Raw genomic sequence first — 20,626 nt, 5'->3', positions numbered from 1 at the left:
CCACATACCTGCTCGCCAAGGTTGCGAACCAGCAGCTGCCTCAGGATGTGATGGAGGTAGATCTGGGAGGTCCTCTCTACTGTGCAGTAAGGGAACAGTGCCTCCAGTGGCTCAGAGGGTCCCTGCAGACCATCGTAGAGCACAGTCTCATTGGTTGCCCCCAGCACCAGGGCATCCTCAAAAAGCACAGCCAGAGGGTAGATGTTGATGTGGAAGGGGAGCATGATGCGTCTGGAGAGGAAGGAGTGGGGCTTGCGATGGTCCCGCGGAAAGAGCGGCAGCCACACTTTCATGCCTGCCTCACCGCAGGACAGCCACAAGGCCTCCAGCAGGTGACGCTTCTTCCTGTTGGAGCGACAAGTGGTCCACACGTTCTCTACACACTGGGCTAGTACGACTGGAGGACAAAATGGTAGCTAGGGGAGAAAGAGAAAGCGTTTGTTGAAACTGACATAAACACTAATGAGTTATGAGCAAAATGTACTGATAGGCTGGGTGACATGTACACAGTGAAATGTTATACAAGTACATATTAGTATTCATTACTTTTCTTCTTGCCCCTGCATTTTATAGCGGCAAAAGCAAAGGCAAAAACTCACCAGCTTCTTGCTGTTGGCAGGCGTCTCTTTCTCTCGTACCTGAGGTCCTGAACGGTCCCTCTGCAGCATGATCAACTGGCCAGCCAGATTCAACATGATGCTCTCCGCCATGCAGGCCTGAGATGAACACACACACACACGCGCGCTAAAAAACACGAACACACGTGCAGCTGCAGAAACAGTATAGTTGAGTGTATGCGTTCTTGTTACCTGCTGTGGGGCTTTCAAAGTGATGCCAGTTTCTGTGCGAACAGAGGTGAGTGTGACAGAGACCACGAGAGCAGGGTGAGGGATGTAGCGAGACATCGACACCTCCTGCAACAACTCAACGCTGGCTGTCGGGTTTGGACTGAAACATCAAATAGAGTTAAACATATTATAGGTCAGGATCACGGCTAAAAGGTAAAAAAAAAAATGATGAATGGAAAAAATAAATACATAAGACTTAGAGGATTTTAAATGTGAGGTGCTTTAAAAAGCCTTTAGTATTAGAGGCTGCAGTAAGTCAATGTTCCAAAAATGCTGGCAAAAATCTGTTGGAGCATAATGACATTTTTTAATCAAGGTAGGCTCCCTAATTAAATTTACTCAATGTACCTGACTGCAAAGTTGGCCAAAACCTTTACAATTCTGACATACTTTTAAATTTCTGACTCAGCTCTAACACTTCTCATTACAAACAATGTCTAGTCACAGTCAGATATAACACTGAGGCCCAGTTGTCACGTGATGGGTTTTAGATCAACAGCTTTCACGAAAAGCACTTTTTCCCAGGGGAAAATGCAGCTAAGTGTGAGTAAGAGTATTACCTAAACGATTAAGCTTACTGGTGCCAGGGATTCCCCTGGCACTGCAGTGTGTGACAAGGAAGAAACCCGTGTTGAACCTTTAAAACAGTATCCAGATTACAGAAGATGCTGCAATTTCTTAATGGCACAAGCATTGGTTTAAAGCTTGCAAAAACTGGATCTGTGAAGAATTATCATTATCATATTTTCAACCCAACTGTTACAAAAAAAAACCCAAATAATTTCCCCCAAAAATTTTGATTTGGACAATGAAGGCCTTGCAGAATGCAAACAAATGAGATTAAACTTGGGTTTAGATTAAAGTTTAGATACAGATTAAAGTGACATGTGATAGTAAGTGCTATGAGTACGCAGGAGCCCACCTGTCGCTCCTCCTCTCTATGCTGTAGAGGCAGATGGAGCAGTCAGCTCTGAACAGGATGACCATGTCTCTGAATACATTGAGCAGCAGGGTGTCTGAGTGCAGCTTGGTGACAGATGCAAAGGCGTTGTCCAGGTTGGCTGAGCGTTGATAGAGCCTCAACTGGTGTCAGAACACAGACGACAGAGAAACAATGGAGGGAAATGTTGTAACAAGAGGAACACAAATATAGAATATGTAAAGTAAGCGGTGCTTCAGTCTCACCTGTTCTTGCTGGTCTATGAAATTATAACAGGCCACCACCACAAAGTCATTCCACCAAGCCAGACCTCCTGTCACTGTCATGTTCTGCTCCTACAGAGAGAGGACAAAATAAAATCAACATGCAAAGAGGGTCACATGTTTCTGTTTATTTTCCAGTCGGCAACATCACGTACCTGAGTGATATTTCCAAACAGCTTCCATTTCCTTGTGAATAAGGAGTAATGTGCAAAGCCCCGCCTCCCTGCTACAGCCATGCACTGGCCTGCTGTATCTATGGCTGCAAACTGCACACACACACACACACAACCATAAGGTGAACAACGTAATATGGCATACTGACACAGACTGCACAAACCTAAACACAGTTTAAAAGACACTTTTATTTTATAAGTCAAGGAAGTTTGTAGTCACCTATCATAAAGGAGATAAAATATATATAAAGTATACATGAAGCCCTTGTATAATGATAAATCTGTGTGTGCACACTTGCGACTGCAGAAGAATCAGTTGACTCTGTAAACATTATTGCTTTGTAAACGCAGGCGTAATCGCAGCTGTTGGGAGTCTGAGCACACATGTGGTTTGTGTGAAATGATAAGTGTGATTAATGTTTGTGGTACCACATGCCTCAGTGTCCCAAATATAACATCACATTCAAAGCCGATTTGTTCAGAAGCGGAACACTCATGGGAGAGAAATTCTACTGAATACACATTTCTCTGACTAATAACATTCCTGACACTTGATGCAGCACACCAGCTGGCAACAATTACAAACACACTCAGTCTCACACTTACCCGTATAGGCCAGTTGCTCTCTAGATATGTGCTGTGAATCTAGAGGAACAAAAAAAATACTGTGAGATAATAAGATAATCAACTATACTGCATACATATCGCTATATATAAAGAGGCAAGTTCAAGTCACTTGTTCAACAAAGCTCCCTGGTGACGTGGCTGGGTTAACAAAATTAAATAAATAAACACAACCTGAGGCTTAGTCCCGTTATATAAATCCCACCTGACTAAAGGTGACGGCTGGGCACCCTTACCTGGACCACGTGCCAGTGCTTGTGTCCCAGTAAAGTGCTGAGTCCCTGAGAGAGAGAGGAGTCGGCGTCGGAGGGATGGTGCAGTGGGCTGCCGTCGCGCGGGTGTAAGTGTGTGTGGGGGTGTGTGTCAGAGGTGCTGTTGACCTGCGTGGGGTCACCACAGGTCAGGTAGAGTCGGTCTTCACCGTGAAGCAGCACCTGCTCCTGGTTACTCTGTAGAGAGAAGAGTACGAAGAGTACACAATATTGAGTGTGCTGCTTTGTGTGTGTGTGTGTGAGCGTATTTACAAAACTGATGGGACTTCTTCTCTCACCGTGCAGGGGTTTACTGTGAGGGCACTCTTGATGAAGTGGAACTGCAGTATGCCAGCCTGCAGGGAGGTGTGAGGAGGCGCGACCATCTCCTCCTCCTCCTCCTCCTCCCCCTCCTCCTCCTGTCGCTGCTGCTGCTCTTGTCTTCTCCTTTCCTGTTTGTTCGGGAGCACCCACAGGTGGTAGCCCTCTGCCCCCCAGCTCTGTAAAAGGTAAGTCGGTCCGTATGCACAGTGGTTACAAATACACATTTTACATGTGACAGGCAAACTGGGTGTTTCCAATAAAAGGAAAAACAAAGAGCAGAGATGTTTTATTTCTACTACGTTATAGAGTAGACTGTGGGACAGTATTCCGTTCGCTAAAGAAATTAATTTACCATAGAGCTGATTTTAACGGGGTCCTTCTTGGTACCATCAGAACGGTACCTGGGGGCACGATAAAGAAGATACATAAAATAAAAATGGCATTGAATCAAATGTGTTGAAATGCATTTGTGTGTATGTGTGCGTCCACCTACGCAAAGTCCTCTCCCAGAGTGCAGAAGAGGTGAGCTCCAAAGACACTCCACAACGATAAGCCGCCACACTCCCATGTAACCATGGCAACGCTGTAGTCAGGTGACCAGCAGATCAGCTTGACTGGGCCCGTCTTGTTATAGATGTCTGAGCAAGCAAAGAATTCAGAGAAGTTATAAAGGTAAAGGCTGAATCACATGATATTCTGCTGAAACACTGATGGATTTCTCACGCACATCGGAGTTAGAGGCCAAGATTATTTTTGAATACAGTCTTCTTCATTAATGCACTGAGCTCATTAATGAAGCTCATCTAGCTTTTTTTTTTAGGAGCAAAAATTCTGAATGACACTAAAACACCAATCCAAGATCCAAGAAATCCAAGATGTCTTTTTTATACCACACAGAATGCAATTTAATGTTTGTTTCACGGTCATACTGCCCAAAGTGTAAACACACTGAATACAATGGAAAACCAGAATGGATAATATGACCTGATTTATTTATTATAATTACATTTTTCCCATACATAACAACAATATCTAATCCTATAATTAATTAAATCAATGCTTGTATAAGCATTATATAATATATGGATGGAATAACCAAATCAAAATTATTCATTCACTTATGTTTTGCAGCTAAAATCAATACTTGTATAGCATAAGATAAAACTTCACAAAGAGGACTGAACAGCCTCCTCAGTGAAAAAAATACAGGTGCAACAATCCATTTTTAGTTTAGAAATGACCACAATCAGATACACTAATATTTTATTACTAATATTAGTAACTAATGCAGGCAAGAGAAAATATTTCACACTTTTGTACCTTCTAAGGACATATTTGAGCAAACTAAATTAAACGCTTTTGCAAACTTACAGACCACATAGTCTGGAAACAGATTTGTTTATTGAAGAGGTGGTAAGCCTACTGGGCATTTTCCCCACCAGGGGGAGCTGTTGCTTTAGGAGCGATAACATGAGCGTGACTGAAACAGATGCAGAAAGACAGGCATGTGCACTCAAGAGAGAAACAACAGGAGGAATGAGAGTTATCTCATTGAGGAATTTGTGCTGGGGCCAGGCACAGAGAGACATAAGGAGAGAGGAGGCACATACAGAAGGGTGGAAGAGCAAAGGTGTGATACCTGGGTAGTGTTTTGGGGTGAGCTCCAGTTTGTGGGAAAGCTGCATGGATCCTGTCGTGGTGTCTATCATATACACCAGCACTGACCCGCTGGAATGAGAGAAAACACACTTTAACAGCCATAAGTTGTTGCCTGTGGGGGTAGGAGGTATGTAGTAACACATGGTGTCAGAAACAACTACAACTATCACATTGAACACTGAAGTCTGCTTCAGTGCAAGTCACCTGTGGCTGCAATTTTGGAGAAATAGCTGCAAGCTACATTTCTGTGCTTTCATCTGCTCCCATGTCTGCATATCTTTGCAGGTGAATGCACATACCTCTGAACGAACAACACAATCATTACTGTGTGCGACTGAAATTGTTTAACTGCAGAGTCTTAAGTCTTTTCTTCAGTAGCTGCAGACGTCTTAGTTAAACTCTTGCTCAAAGTCACTGCAGTCTACAGTAACAAACACTTTCCCAGTCACTTTCAGAACACTCAGATTAAAATGTCTGATGCCAGACGGTTTTCTCCTTTTAGAGCAAAACAGTCTGACTTTGAGCTTTACCTTTTCTTACTGTCTGTAACATTATGTGTCTGTGTTGTTTCACTGGCGTACAAAACATAGAAAAACTTGTCGAAAAACATGTCGAAGGAGAGTCTGGAGCAATGAGGGAGATAAATTCCTGCCAAACTGGCAGATTGCACAAGCACACACTAGGTAGGCCTCAGCAAACACAAACTGACAGATTCTCACACTGGACTCACACACACTACCACGCACTACGAACAATCTCAGTAACACATGGATGCAAACAAACACACGCCCAAGTTTTCTTGCCACCACTGTTGTACTGACAGTACACACTGACAGAGACGGCTGGAGACGCGTACCTGGCACAGCCAAAGGCCATCAGTCTGTACTTGTTGTTGACAGCCACGCAGGTGCCATCAGTCACATCTGCTGCCCAGACGCCCTGCAACTGCTATACACACACACACACACACACACACAAACACACACACACAGACACGATAAACCTTTATGAATCAAAATAAGCATATTTTAACTGCTCTTTCCTTTAAAACACACCACTTAAGCTTAACCTTTTGATAACTCAAAAATAAAACCACAGCAGAGACAGGAAACACACATTATCAACAGACTGTTTGTCAGGATTTTAACTTAACATTTTATATCTGGACACATTTATATCTTTATGGTGACCTCAGCACCCACTTTCCAATTTCTAGAACATCATTTGCAGCCAAAATTTTTAGAACAACTTATTAAGGGTGAGCTCATCTTGCCCATTTGGATGTACAAAGATATGTTACCAATGCAGTCATTACATTACTGTTTAAATCCTGCCATCATCACATCATCTATGTGAGGAACCCTGTTTGCCCTTGTGTAAAATGTGCATGTTTTGAGCTCTGCAGCGTGCGTCATTAAGTATTCTTACATCTGCAGTGATGGTGTTGCTGAGGGGTGTGATGAAGCCCAGGCGTCCATCACTAAGTACAACAGCGAATCCGTCCAGGGTCACACAAGACTCCATACAACGGATATACGCCCCCTCCAGGTCCAGGGAGGGACCACCTATGAACACACAAACAGAGAGTGAAGTGTGTTCTTATGAGTGATTTTTGAGAGATTTCAAATTTTAAACTAGCAAGTGACTGGAAACCTCTGTTTACACTGAAAGCTAGAATGAAGTCTTCTCTAACCTCGAGCAGACTGCATGTCTAGCGAAAAGGGGATTGTAGTCAGGCAGACGGTCTTGCGCCCGTTGCTGCCCAGTCCGTCCCAATGAAGCACATGGAGGTAACCGTCTGCGGTGCACACCAACAAGTCCTCCTGAAGGGACTGCAGACTGGTGGGAAGAAGAAGAAATGTATAAAAGAGCACTGAGGTTCAAAAGAAAATATACAAAAAATGATGGAGGAGGCAGAAAAAGAAACCAAGCATGGGTGGTAGGTAAGAAGGGTAGGAACAAGATAAACAGCACAATGTTAGAAAACAGTGGACTATTCATCATCCAGCTGTGCACTCTGAGTGAAGCCTGAAACTTTAACTGGCCAGCTGTGATGAGGCCCATGCCAAATCTCACTGTATGCTAAAACACAAGGGAACAAACAACGCTGTGTCTGTGTGTGTGAAAAACATTCATTGTTTTTCCAAAAGTATGACAGGTCTAAGACTGAAGATAACACAATAGGACAACCAAGAGAAGAAGAGCTCACAGACAGAGTGAAATGAAAGGAAGTTGAGCACAGCAGACTTTCACTGTGGAGGAGGCAACGACTTCTTCTTCTGTAGTTTCGCAGCAGGAGACACCCACTCATCTCCTGCACAATCAAGCTGTGCCTACAAAATGCCAGCAGAGCGCACTCATTCAAATGAGCACCCTGTAATCTCCGTCAGCGCAGACAGTGGAGGAGATGTGACGGCTGAACACCAGGACATGAAAGATGCAGTCAATGCAAGATAAATAAAAATACGAACAAAAAGAAAGTCAAGCAGAAGACTGGCGGAGTGACGGCGCCTATCAATCAGCACATAAAGATGTCAAGTTGGAGGATGTGGGCGAGATAATGGGAAACGAAAAAAGAAAGGCCGAACCACCGCACAGGAGAAAACGAGGAGGTAAAAACCGGGTCTTAAGACTTAAATGTTTGTTCTGCAGACATGTTTTTTTTGTCTTCTCGTCAACACTATTTATAATTTGGGGGCTATCTTTCAGAAATCCTCATTTAAAAAAAGCCTTGTCATCATTTTTAGTCGCTCAAAAATGTTGACATGTCTTTCGTGAGAAAATGAAGGAACAAATTCGTCCCATCGTCACTTTGTGTAGCTGACTCGGAAATGCAAAAGGATAAACAGAAACATCTCAGAATGCGTAAGAAGCACAGTCACGAGGGAGCGCGACAGGAAATCAGCCTCATTAAATTTATAACTGGAAAAATGAAATCTGGTCAGGGATTCAAATACTCTACATGCGTTGTTATCATCTGAGTGTCTAAATGCTGTTCAGAAGATGGATGAAGACTAGGCAACACTCAATTCCTGAACACGGAAATCAAAAATGTTCCTTCTGCCATCATTCAACCCTTTCATCATTCATCAATCAACCCTTCAACACAGCTCTATTCATCTGTCCATTATCTTCTCTCTCTCTCTCGACACTCAGCCCTCCACCCCAACACCAAATGTGCAGATTCTCTCTGCAGGCCTCTCTGTTTACAACTGACAGAGTGGAGGAGCTCAGCCTATCAGAATCAGAATCAGAAAGCCTTTATTGTCATTATATATCAGAGTATACAATCGGTGCATGAAAATGTATACATTGGTGAAGCTATGCTCAAAGGGAGGGGTTAAAAAAATAACATCTGTGTGTGTGTGTGTGTGTGCAGGGTGGAGAGAGAAACTGACAGGCAGGCAAAAAGGTAGCAAGAGATAAAAGGAACACAAGACTTCTCCCTACCTGGTGATGGGGGCCTCCAGATCCACAGGCTTCTTCATTTCTAAAGACAAAGCGGGGGCACATTGCTCCTCCTTGTAACCCGGGGTCACTTTCACACGAGTATTTCCTCTGTACAAACACACAAACATTACCGCAAATACAGATGTTAGTATTACTGATGCATGAGGAAACACATTTTCAACCCAGAGCAGAAAAAAGATCACAGAATATGCCCATACATGTTCTGACCTCTGCTGGTATGCTGTCTAGGAATGTGAAACACACACATTCTCTCTCTCACTCACACACTCACACACACACACAAGCACTGTAGACACAACAGCATACAAACACCACAAACTTGACATTTGACAGAAAGCACAGAGAGCGAAGGAATAGTGAAAAGAAGACAGAAAAACATGTGGACAGCCCTGTGTGCATACTTTTGTTTGCTTTGGGACAGGGGCTGTTTGCAAAGCCTTCCCACTAGAGGGGAGCCTGTTATATCAGCATATTAATACCCCACGGTTTTGGAATGAGATGTTCACTCATCAAATATGTGTGCTATGTTGAACTGTCTACATAGTTTTGGCCATGTAGCGTATCCTTCAACGTGGAAAATACTTCCCAGCTGCCCAGTAGCCACTTAAATTTACTACTTTCATGTATCAACTGTATAAGCACAGAAAACTATTTTTACATATTTGGCCATGAGCAAACATCACATTACACAAAAAGAATTGCAGTCAAGCGCTCTTGTATTCCTACTAGCATTATTTGCCAGGTGCACTGACATACTGGCTATTTGCTAACTACACTCAGCCGGTTTCACATTATAACGAGGGCCTTGACGTACTTGGTTCAAGGTAAAATGCAGCTAAGTGTTAAATACTGGCATATCCAACGCAACGGCTTGTTCACTTCTGCTCATTTTCCCTAAGCATGTGTATGTCAGTGTGAGTGAGAGTTTGCATGTGTGCTGCACATACCTTGGATAGACAGGCTCATAGAGGTACTTGTCATCCCCTCCACCCAGCACATCAAACAAGAGGATGTAGCCTTTGGCAGTCTGAAAACAGAGAGCAGGGATTGTCATGAAAAATAGATGGTTGCTCAGCTACTATTTTGTTAACAGACAAAGAGATGAAAAGAGAAGCGTTCACAGCAGCAAAATGTTTTTAGGGAGGAAAACATGGAGAGAAACTGTAAAAACTGATAAGGATGTGAATAGGAATTTTAAAATTTGCAAAATCATTCAATTTCAGGCAGCAACACACACACAGAGAGAGAGAGAGAAATAATGAGAGAACAGGAGAGGAGAAAAGGGTTTATCAGCAAATAAAAATGTCTTCTGTTGCCATCACAGAGAAGACAGGGAGAGTGAGCTTATCGCCACAAATGTATGATATGCCACTTAAATATACACTTTCCTGTAACTTGCTGGTCAATGTGGCCAGATGAATAGATAGATGTAGGTCTGAACTGCTGATGCTGTTACATTAGTCCATGACAGGTGGCACAGATTTGAATGAAGCTGCACGCCCAGATCCACAGGTCAGAAACAAAATCCATCTGAATCTTTTGACAAACAATAACTGTAACACCCTGATTACTTGGCATGGAGTCAATTTTAAGGTATTCCATGTTAGTTTTTTTCCTATGTTTCCTCAGAATAAGACTATAAGATCATCAAGATATCTGTATGCACAGGAAAAGATACTTGACATTTTCCTGCAGTGCACAACCCTCGACAGGATGAGCTGCCAGCTAATCATTTTGAAAGCTGAATTTACACTGCCGAAAACAATGCATTTATACAAGTCTATTTTAGCCTACTATTGTGTAGTGACTGATGTCATCATTTACTACTGTACATGAGCAGATCAAAACTGCTGCTGTTACTGCTAATGGTGCTCAAAAACAAATTTGTCGGCATCTTAAAATGGTTAAAACACACACAGTCCAGACTCCAATCTGTGGAGAAGCGTACAACTAATGATGTTAAAATACTATTACATATTACTGTGTATAAAATCCTATGAAATTATGCAACAGTGCTTTTTCCACAACTACACACACATGCAGAGGGCTGTCAGGGAAACTGCTGCAATTGAGCCTGCAGACTGAAACATGAAACGAAACCTGATCTGAACTCCACTGTCAGCAGTAAGGTGTCGTGGGTTTTGCAGCCACTGTAAATTTGTGTTTCACTGCACGGTCGAATTTTCCTCAAAATTGGTGGCATCACACTGAAGTAACCCTTGACTTTTCTAGTGTGCTGTGTTGTTAGTCGCAGGCTGTCACATTGCCATAGCAATGAGAACACCCAAACCAGAGTGAGGTTGAAGCCAGCAGCAACTTGAAGCTCGACAGGAAAAGAGCAGCCACAGGCAGAGAAGGGACAGAGCCAAAACAGAGGCCTGCTGAACTAATCAGCAGCCTTGAAGCTCCAGAAAGCCAATGTTGAAGTAAAAATGCAAAAACAGCCGAACGTCAACACTCCAATGTGCATAAAAGCTGCTTCAGAAAGAAAATGTCAACTGTCAATGACAAGAGCAAACTATTAACATAAAGCAGCTTAAACTGCCTTTTGATTTCTCTAACGCTGCACATCTAAATGTTAAAAGAAACACTCAAAGCCTGTAGCATAATAGTCAAAGCTTCTTCTTTTTTGCAAAAAGTACACATTTGTTGAGGCATGACAGGATCAACGTGTACTGAAACAGCCGACTATCACTCAATAAGAACCAAATGTGATGAACTGATCTAAAGTCACACTATATGAAGTTGCCATATTTTAGGGTAGGAAGCAAACAAACAAAAAGATTTTCATGTTAGTGCGTAATGCTGATCACAAAATTGCAATCTTTGCAAGAAATGGGTTCCTTAAATTACAAAACACAACACAGAAAACGTGTGTGACCCAAACCTCTGATAATAACCTGCCTGAATCACAACCTTTGAAGAGTTTAATTTGCTGTGTAAGTGAGAATAGAGGACTTTGAGGAGGAAGACTCAATGTTACACTGATCTTAGTGTCACAAGAAAAGTCACTGTGAACTGAGGTTGAAGAGATAAAACAGCCACTTCATCATATTTGTGTTAAAACTATAAATAGTTAAAGAAGATCACAGTAGGGCACAGTCTCATTACAATGACCTAGTTATTTATTATAGCCCAACAAGCACGCTGTCCACATGCGAATACGAGTAAGCACTCAGAGAGCGGTACCTCCACCACGGCTGCATAGCTCTCTGCATTTGCTATTCAAACAACAGGAAATGTTGGAAATTTTTTAAATTGCATCTGGTTCCACATCTGCATCAGAATAGACACTGTGGCATTTTAGGCACACAAAATCTCTCGCATAATTATGCAAATAATAAAACTGATCAAGGAAATCAAAACTGTGAACTGAGTTCAGTCAGAATGCAACACTGATAGAATCGAAAAACTTGAGATGGTCTGAGTGAAAGTCTATTTGCGAGGGTGTGTTCAGGATTATTCAGATTAAATAAATAAAGAGTAAATGCACAGATACAAGAATGAAGAAATACTCCAGTATGAGTGTGTACAGAAGCATTATCAGCAAAATATACTCACAATATCCAAAGCAAGACTTGTTTCGTAAAAATGTCCTGTTACTGTCACATTGTTTAATCTAACATGATAAGACTGCTGAAACTAATGTCTCAATGACAGCATTTTACTGCAGGAGCTGGTTGAGGTTGAGCTGGTTTATGCTTCAGATAGAGTGGCGAAACCAAGGGATCCACAACAACTCAGATGACCACTGTTTTTTGTAAGGGGTTACAAGTCAGATGGTGGAAAGCACTGGTTTAACCTTAACAACGTGCTATGTTTTCTTATGTGTTTTCATGTATAATCTGACAATATGATAACCAGTAACTGCATCTTAAATAAATGTAGTCCAGCAAAAAGGTGCAACATTTAATTATTTACATGAAATGTGGTGGATCAGAATTATAAAGTCACAGAATATTGAAATAAAAAAAAAACCCAAAAAACAAAAATATCATCATAACATCATAACTCTGAAGTCCTGTCAATGTAAAGGTTTCAGTACCAGGACTCCCACATTGAAGCCATGTATTCACAAATTCAGACAAGGCTTCTTTCCCACAGGGGGACCACATGGGCTCACAAAGGAAATGCGAGTGTGACTACTCTGCTAGCGTACTTCAAAAGCATTGTCAATTACAGGAGGCAGGAAATCTCAGTGAGGTTTCAAACACGAGAGGGGGGAAGGGGGAAGAGGGGGGTGGGAAAACTATTTGGCAACCTACGGAGAACTTCAGAAGTGTCTCCCACTCTCAACATCTCATCCCTTTCATCTGTAGTTTGATTACACTAGGTGAATGAAAGCATTCACACAACCAGTCATCTCTTCATGGGACTAAGATTAGCTTTACTTTGACTCGTCTCGTCAGATATGAGGATAAACTGTGGACGAAAGGAATAAAGAGAGAAAGGTGAAAACTGAGATGTGTCTCATGGCTACGGGGACTTATGGTGGTGTTGGTACACCCACACATGCAGAGATAATGATACAGGAAGACTCAGGATGACTCATTATCAAGTAAGGCCCAATGAAGGTGTAGGCCCTGGGATTCAAAAGAAAATGGGCCACTTTCATGAAAATGTGTTTTAATGATGTCCTGCTTTGACCTGGTTTCTCACTGTAACTTGGTGTCTTGAGGACACGTATACATACTCAACAATTGGTACATGAAAGACACACAACAGATACTATAATTATTGGCTTTAAATTTCGTCATGCAACTTCTTCTTCAGTTGGCACATGTGCACTATTTAAAGCAACTATTATGAAGTGATGCTGCATTTGAAAAATGAGAACATCAAACGACTGCTTTAAAGTTGCTGCAAAGACACAAACAAACAGAAATGGAGAGGAACCAGCTGAGATGGTAACCACTCTAGTTCAGGCTTGCAAGCAGAATGAAAGACGGTGGTTTTTGCAGAGAAAGTGACAGGTCAGCAGAAAACTTAACACCACGCAATAGTGTTGTCTTCTGCATGTTTGAACAAGCTCCAGAGATCCTCACACACACACTGGCTGGGGGATAGCAGAGATTCCCTTAGCTTAAGTACACTTAAAAGAAAAGTGACCTTTCATGCAACTCACTAGTGGCTGTCATTGAAAAACATACTGAATAGACATGCAAGTAAAATTCCAAACTGAATATGTCAGAGGTGTTTTTCTGTGGAACGGCAGCTACCAGCATGGACTTTAAACAAGTATAAACAGTGTACAAGTGTGCAATGGAGGCTGCAGATGTGTGCAGCTGTAACTGTAGTCTTACGAAAAGTGGCTTGAGTGCACGCAGCTGTCAGGCCGTCCTGACTGAAGCATGAGAAGACTAGAGACATCTGATCCAACTCTCCATTTGCGTATCAGCTCGGTCTTTCAAGTTGATCACAAGAGTATGAAAGCGACAGTCAAATCACTCACCAGTACACCATTACTACTGTATATTTTATCAAAGGGAAGTAATAATGTGTAATTGATGAATCTAGTTCATCAATGTTGGGGACACTGATATGTAATCGGGAACAGAACAGTAAAAGTGTATGGCAAGAGTAAATACTTGAATTGAATTATGATACAGGAAAAACACTAAGAAAACATTTTTACTTTCAGCAATACACACAGAGACTTAAAATCTTACAAAACCAGATAAACCTGTCAGATAAAACATTACTAGACACTTTCCAGCAAGACAGACATGCTCTGTGTGATCGAAGAGCAACATGTCAAGGTGTGTGCATGTTAGATTTCACGTTTACAAAAACATAAAATGTTGCAGAGAACACTGACTTTGCAACATTCTGGTGAATAATGGTTGAGTAAGTTATTTATACACTTTATTTTTCTTTTTTAACTTAAACCCTTTTCCATTCACCGATAATGCTAGTATTTACATATGCTAATGATATGTGCTAGTATGCTTATGGAACTATGCCTGTGCCCTAGAAAAATGGAGGAAAAAAACACTTTCCACTTTCCACTTTCCAGAGTACTGCTGAATGAGAGTCTAAAAACAGAGAGGGAACATTCAGGGCTCGGACAGATCCCAAAACACACACAAGAGGAACTAAACATTAAAAGCATTTCCCCTGTTTGAAGAACGTCATCCTTTCTCGACTTCAGTCACCTGTAAAAATCACTCCCCTTCTTCTGTCAATTGCTTTAGGCTCCTCGGACTCATACATGCAGAGACACACACACACACTCATCTAAAGATAGTTCTAGCCACGGTTTAGGAGGGCTATTATGTTAGCCTCAAGGTCTGTAGGGTGTGTGAGCAGCCAAACATCTGGGAAACAGTTGGTAGCTGAATTGAGGACTACTGCCTGGGTAATGCTGACCTTTATTGTTCTGCAGTCCCTGGCTTTTCCAAGTCAGCTCACTCTATAATTAAAATGCAATGCTAATGAGGAAGAGAAAAGTTATGGCTCCTTGAGATAAAAGCTCGTCAAGACACCACACAGTCTTAAAATTGAAGCCATAAACCTCAACATAACCATCTGTGTGCTTGGTTTGAAAAACATGCAAAAGCTAACACGGATTCATCATTACAATCAAATGCTCAAATGTTGTTTTGATCTTGTATTGATTTGGTGTTAGTTTCTTCCCTCAAGCTTGAAATGAGATTCAAATGGACTGCAAGCAACATGACATTTGAAGTAGTCCACATTTTAAACTTCAGAACACATTTTGCCTAGATGCTAAACCCATTTTCATTTTCAGGAAGTTTGAAATGATCCGTTTTTTTTTCTCGTCAGTAGCTCTCACTATGACTCAACTTTCACTGAATGTTATTAAACTTAACCTAACACAGACAAACGCATCTAAACTGTTCTTTCAAACCCAAATATTTCCTGTTAGACAGAAATAAAAATAAATCTGAAGACAGGAAGGAAAACTTAAAAACACTACAGAAAACATCACCCCATGGGAGCACAACAAGTTTGTTTGAATTCACAGAGGGGGACTTAAGGATAAAGAGAGTATGAAAGCTTCATTACAATTGGAGCAGCAGCTTGTAATTAAAGCACAACACTGCTGGCATTAACAAGCAATTTCTTATTGCAAATTATATACAGTTCATACAGTTGTGTGGTTGTGACTCTGGTTGTTCCAGTCAGTAGACATTTTTATCAAATTAATTGTTCTAGCTATTCCCACACACGTCTCACTCTCTCTCACACACACACAGTGTAGGTTTTCATGCCAAATGGGAACATTACATAGACTTACATTCATTTCCTGCAGACGTACTCAAACCAAAACCATAACTTGCCTAACCCTAACCTTAACCTAAACCTCAAACTCAACCTAACCTTAAACCAAGTCTTCACTCTAAAAGTTATTCATTTCCCCATGGAGGCTTGCATTTTGCCCCCATAAGGTAGGTGAGTCCCCACGTGTAGCTGTGCAAACAGGTTTTTGTCCCCATGAGATCATAGGGGGCAGCCGTGGCCTAGAGGTTGGAGAAGTGGCTTGTGATTGGAGGGTCGTTGGTTTGATTCCCCCACTGGACGGGCAGGAACAATTTGGGTGTGGTGGAGTGGTTAATGCGAAAAATGCCCCCTGCCTCCGCCTCCATTAGCTGGCTGATGTGCCCTTGAGCAAGGCACTTAACCCCCAATTTGCTTCCTGGGCGCTTGATGCAGCGCACTGCTCCTGTGCAGTTTCACATAATTTGCTGGGTGTTGCATGTGTGTTCAACTCAGGATGGGTCACACCTGATACAGCATGTTCAGCATAGTGGCTCCAAAGACAAATAGTGGTGTTTTGGGAGAAACACGCAATGCCCTTGGCTATAACTTTTAACCAGCCTCATGTGGCCTTGACAGTATTTCCTGGCAGATTTAGCATTAATTGGACTAAAGTATTTGATGAAGCATAAAATAAAAAAGGACAACAATATGGATATGGATAAACAATTCCTTTACATTCCTGTTTTAATATAAAGCTGCAATACGCATAATCTCCAATTCAACTGCATAAGAAACTGTGACACAGCACATAAGTTTAGAAGTTATATAAAAAGAGATACATTTCATGGAGAAATCACTAAACCACATAACATACATATCCTGGTCTTTTAATGGGTGGATGACTGCAATACTAAAACAAGAATTACCTGAAACAGACTATCTCACTAATTAGACAGACAGGTTATTTGAGGAGGAAATTCTGCATCATTTATGTTGTTAATCAAGCCCAAACTGCAGTTCTTAGATACATTAAACTTTCTAATATCCCATACAGCTCATAGAGCCCACATATTTGTACACAGGGATACAGCATGCACAAAAACAAAGCAGCGCATTTATTCGGCAGGCACTAATGATTCTGATGAATCAGTTCTCTGTGTGCGATTTGTTTTGATGCCTTCTGCTTCTGTTCTGGGTCTTGGCGGTCATCCTTGTGTATTGCTGATCACACAGCCTTTGGAAGCCGATTGAGTCATCCGCTGACTCTGACACTTGCTTTGTATAAGATTACTCAACAAGACACTTCCTTCACACAGTTACCTTTGCAGCAGAGCATTAAGAATCATAAGTACCGTAATGGCGACAAGAACAGAAAATGTCGGAGGTTGATGTATCTTGAAGTTCTGCTCAAATTTTTGTGTATTAAATTATGGTATTACATCAACACGCATCTCGTTCTTGTCATCAGTGCCTCCAAATGTTCTTCCTCACATAAGACAGAAAAAGAAAGTGCAACATGAATTCTGCATTGCTGCTGTTTCACCTGAAACTAGTTGATAATCATTACGAGAAACATTTTCAGTCAAACAAAAGCACGAGACGACAAGCAACAAACATCCGCTGAATTACTGCTTGTATCACACACTTATTCATCATAAGCCCCCCGTTTATTTATATGAGGATCTTCAGATGAACAGTCTGATTCCACTACCAGTCAGACTTCTTTTGTGTGCTTCGACATGTTTGACCCAACAGATGCAGCATCCATCTGTTGTGTCTCTGAATTCATGGTATGAATCAAGACATTAGTTCAATGCAGATCCAGCTTGTTATCAGGGATTACACTTGATAAGAGGGACTCACCCCACCATAAAAGAAATAGGATTACATCCTGAAAATAAATAACAACTCAATAAATTACAGCCTTGATGCACTCTGCTGTCTTAATTGACACTCTGCTCCCCGAGTTTACCAAAACTTGCTGTCTTTCCTCTGTTTGTGCCATAATTGAGTAAATTATACTTAGTTTTGCTCTTGTGGAACCGTTGTTCCAAGAGTGGACACAAGGTCAGTGCAGTTGTCAATGTATAGCGTGAATATCTGTGCTTTGTGCTTCAAAGTAATGTATCTTAGAGCAGGCATAGGCAAACATATTCATGTACATTATTATCTAAACGGCATGGCTGGCTAAACTAACATCAGTAAGCTTGCGTGGGCTTACATACAGAAACATGCTGGCAAGAACACAGTCATCTTAGCTCTGTGGAAATGAATATGAATTTTTAAAATCGTGCCTTTTAAGCTTTGTGGGCTGATAATTTGCATATTATTTTTGGTCACAGACTCTTTTCTCGAGAGTTTAACCAAAGTAGGGCTATAATGACAGGAAGGAAGGTGTCCGGGGGAGATATTTCATGATTATTAGAAAAACAAACAAACAACAACAACAACAAACATGTTGCCACAAGCTGTTTATCCTCCTCTCATTGGATTCAGCGTTCGGGTAAATTTGCATTGATTCGCAAAACACACAAAAAAATGGGGCCCTCTTCATCTCCCAAAACAGCTGAGGTAGGTAGATCCTTTCAGAAAGCTGTAATCTTTTCCCAGTATAGAGCCTGGCCTGTTTAGAATGAGGTCAAAGTTCAGGGGCAAAGGTGACTGATGCCCACCTTATGGCCAATTTACAGATAAACATCAGAACAACCTCTTCAATAGGCAACTACTGTTTCACTTTGAGCTGATTGACTCACAGTCAGACAGAAAGTACAATGGTCAGCACAGGACAAAGTTTGACAATACTTCAGACATGGGACAAAGTGTAACTGAAGCGGTCAAATATTATCTCAAATTGTTAAAGGCCAGTTTGTTCAGGGACCTTTATCTAATACAGACAAATTACTGCCATTAGACAATTTCAGGATTTTACTGTTGAACCCTTTATTTTTACTTGAATCCTCCTTGTCCCTGGTGGGACATAAGGAGACAGTGAGCTCCCTCCATCATTCCTTATCCTTCATGTTAAGCCTCTCACTAACTTAACTTAATCATGACCGGCTCATCTGTCACAGTTAGGCGCCAGGTCATATGCCTTTCCAAGGCCTGGAGGAGTCCATTGTTGAATTTAAATTGGTCTGAAACAGGTTACTTGGAGATCCACACCTGAAATGATGACCGTCCCAGTCAAAGGGTATCCGGCCACAGGAATCATACATGTACATACATATTCCTCTACTACACACCTGAAACCTGCAGTAGATCAAGAGTTCCTCCCAGTTTCCCAAAGAAGGAAATCTGAATACTTGTGAAACCTGTGATCAAAAATAGTGATGCCTGATTGAAAAAGCCACAATGCGTTGAATAATGAAGATACTAGAAATGAGAACACCTAGTGTTTATGAACAGTCAAATCACAAGACAATCATTTACTTCAAGTTCCACCCATGTAACAGTGAGACCGGGAACTGATGAGATTATTCACACTGAATCAATTACAATTCTCTCTCATCATCATTTTGTAATGCTTTCCACTACCTTTACACTCAAATCCTAACTTCATACTAATGTCACACCGTTGCTCACTGTCTGGTGTGTGTGAGATTGAAAGTAAAGTTGAGCTTAAGGGGTGCGTTTCAGTTCCTAGTATTTGTCATGCTCATACTACTACAGTCAACACTGTAACTGCTTCTGTGGTTCAGATTACAGAAGGTTCCTCACAAAATCCTGCTGAGCAACTCTTCCAGCCACAGGCCAAAATGCTACATGCAATAAATCGGTGATAAGACTTCTAGGAATTACTGTTACAGAAGACAGAAAGAAAACCAAACAGGTAAGACGAGAGAGTATGAAGGTGGAAGAGAATAAAAAGTGATTACGGGTGACAGTCACTCACACATGGCACAACACCTGATGACTGACCTTACAGAGGCAGCATGTTTTGTTGCTTACATTTCAACTGTACTAAAGGCTGCAGCTGCCCTGAAGACTTTATAGATGTGGGACGGTCATATTAAATTTTTCCACCCACATCGTCATTTGGATTACAAAAACAATAGCGATCTGTCATAAATCTTAATGCCTATGACAACACACAGCAGTTTACAGGCCTGCAGCTTCTAATTCGTGTTTCCAAGAACATTTTAAGAATGATGAAATATTTAAAATATCCAACTATAACTGACTGTTACCGGCAGAAGAAATTCATACGTGAGCTATCTGATAAAACCAAAGGCAATTTTGAGAATCATTTAACATTAGTATTACAATTACATGAAACATAATCACAACGTTGTCGACCCAGTGTTTAATCAATGTGATAAATTGGATTCTATTGATACGCATCATTTGAAAATAATTTCTCAGTGCATTTGTCAGCATTTCAACAGGCATTCAACAGAATGGCAGCCAGATCTGCAGTCACGTGCGTGCTATGTTTTAATTTTTGAGCATGTACATAATTTATGAACTTTAGTGTTTACTTACAAGACATGATGGAAAACACAAGCCTCTGGGCATTAATCAAACTGCAAACAGATGGGATGAGATGATAGAGTGGTGTACTTACCGCTACAGCTATCATGGAGTCGTCTGGTTTCCATTCTGCCTTCTGGTAGAAGCCAAACTGGGCCGCCGCCTTTGCAGACTCGATATAGCTGACTATCAAAACACTGGGCTGTGGGTGGGGAAGAGGGATATGGGGAAGAAAAAGAGCACTTTAAACATCCTGCAGCTCACAGACATCCAACTGCCACATATAATAACAAAAGAAAATCAACAACAACAAAAAACCCAGCATGTACTTTTACTGTCAAAAAGACATGAAATGAAAGGCATAAAGTTCAAGTAGTTT

The 20,626-nt window shown here is 41.4% G+C and overlaps 1 protein-coding gene across 1 annotated transcript in view; it reads right to left on the bottom strand.

Moving 5' to 3' along the window:
• Positions 1-20,626, bottom strand: part of ric1 (RIC1 homolog, RAB6A GEF complex partner 1) — a 31,692-nt gene that overhangs the window by 6,097 nt on the left and 4,969 nt on the right. The window contains exons 2-19 of the mRNA XM_046374836.1: positions 20,342-20,449; positions 9,501-9,580; positions 8,533-8,640; positions 6,776-6,921; positions 6,511-6,647; positions 5,939-6,030; positions 5,063-5,151; positions 3,917-4,061; positions 3,776-3,824; positions 3,399-3,599; positions 3,085-3,297; positions 2,831-2,869; positions 2,207-2,317; positions 2,034-2,123; positions 1,771-1,931; positions 810-948; positions 600-716; positions 9-416 (exon numbers count right to left, since the gene is read on the bottom strand). Of these exons, the coding sequence (XP_046230792.1) occupies positions 9-416; positions 600-716; positions 810-948; positions 1,771-1,931; positions 2,034-2,123; positions 2,207-2,317; positions 2,831-2,869; positions 3,085-3,297; positions 3,399-3,599; positions 3,776-3,824; positions 3,917-4,061; positions 5,063-5,151; positions 5,939-6,030; positions 6,511-6,647; positions 6,776-6,921; positions 8,533-8,640; positions 9,501-9,580; positions 20,342-20,449 (2,433 nt within the window). The remainder of the gene's footprint in view (positions 1-8; positions 417-599; positions 717-809; positions 949-1,770; positions 1,932-2,033; positions 2,124-2,206; positions 2,318-2,830; positions 2,870-3,084; positions 3,298-3,398; positions 3,600-3,775; positions 3,825-3,916; positions 4,062-5,062; positions 5,152-5,938; positions 6,031-6,510; positions 6,648-6,775; positions 6,922-8,532; positions 8,641-9,500; positions 9,581-20,341; positions 20,450-20,626) is intronic.

Source organism: Scatophagus argus, chromosome 20 (assembly GCF_020382885.2).
Source record: "Scatophagus argus isolate fScaArg1 chromosome 20, fScaArg1.pri, whole genome shotgun sequence".
Classification (NCBI taxonomy): Eukaryota; Metazoa; Chordata; class Actinopteri; family Scatophagidae; genus Scatophagus; species Scatophagus argus.
Note: the sequence above shows the minus strand (reverse complement) of the source record. Positions and strands in the feature narration are given on the sequence as shown.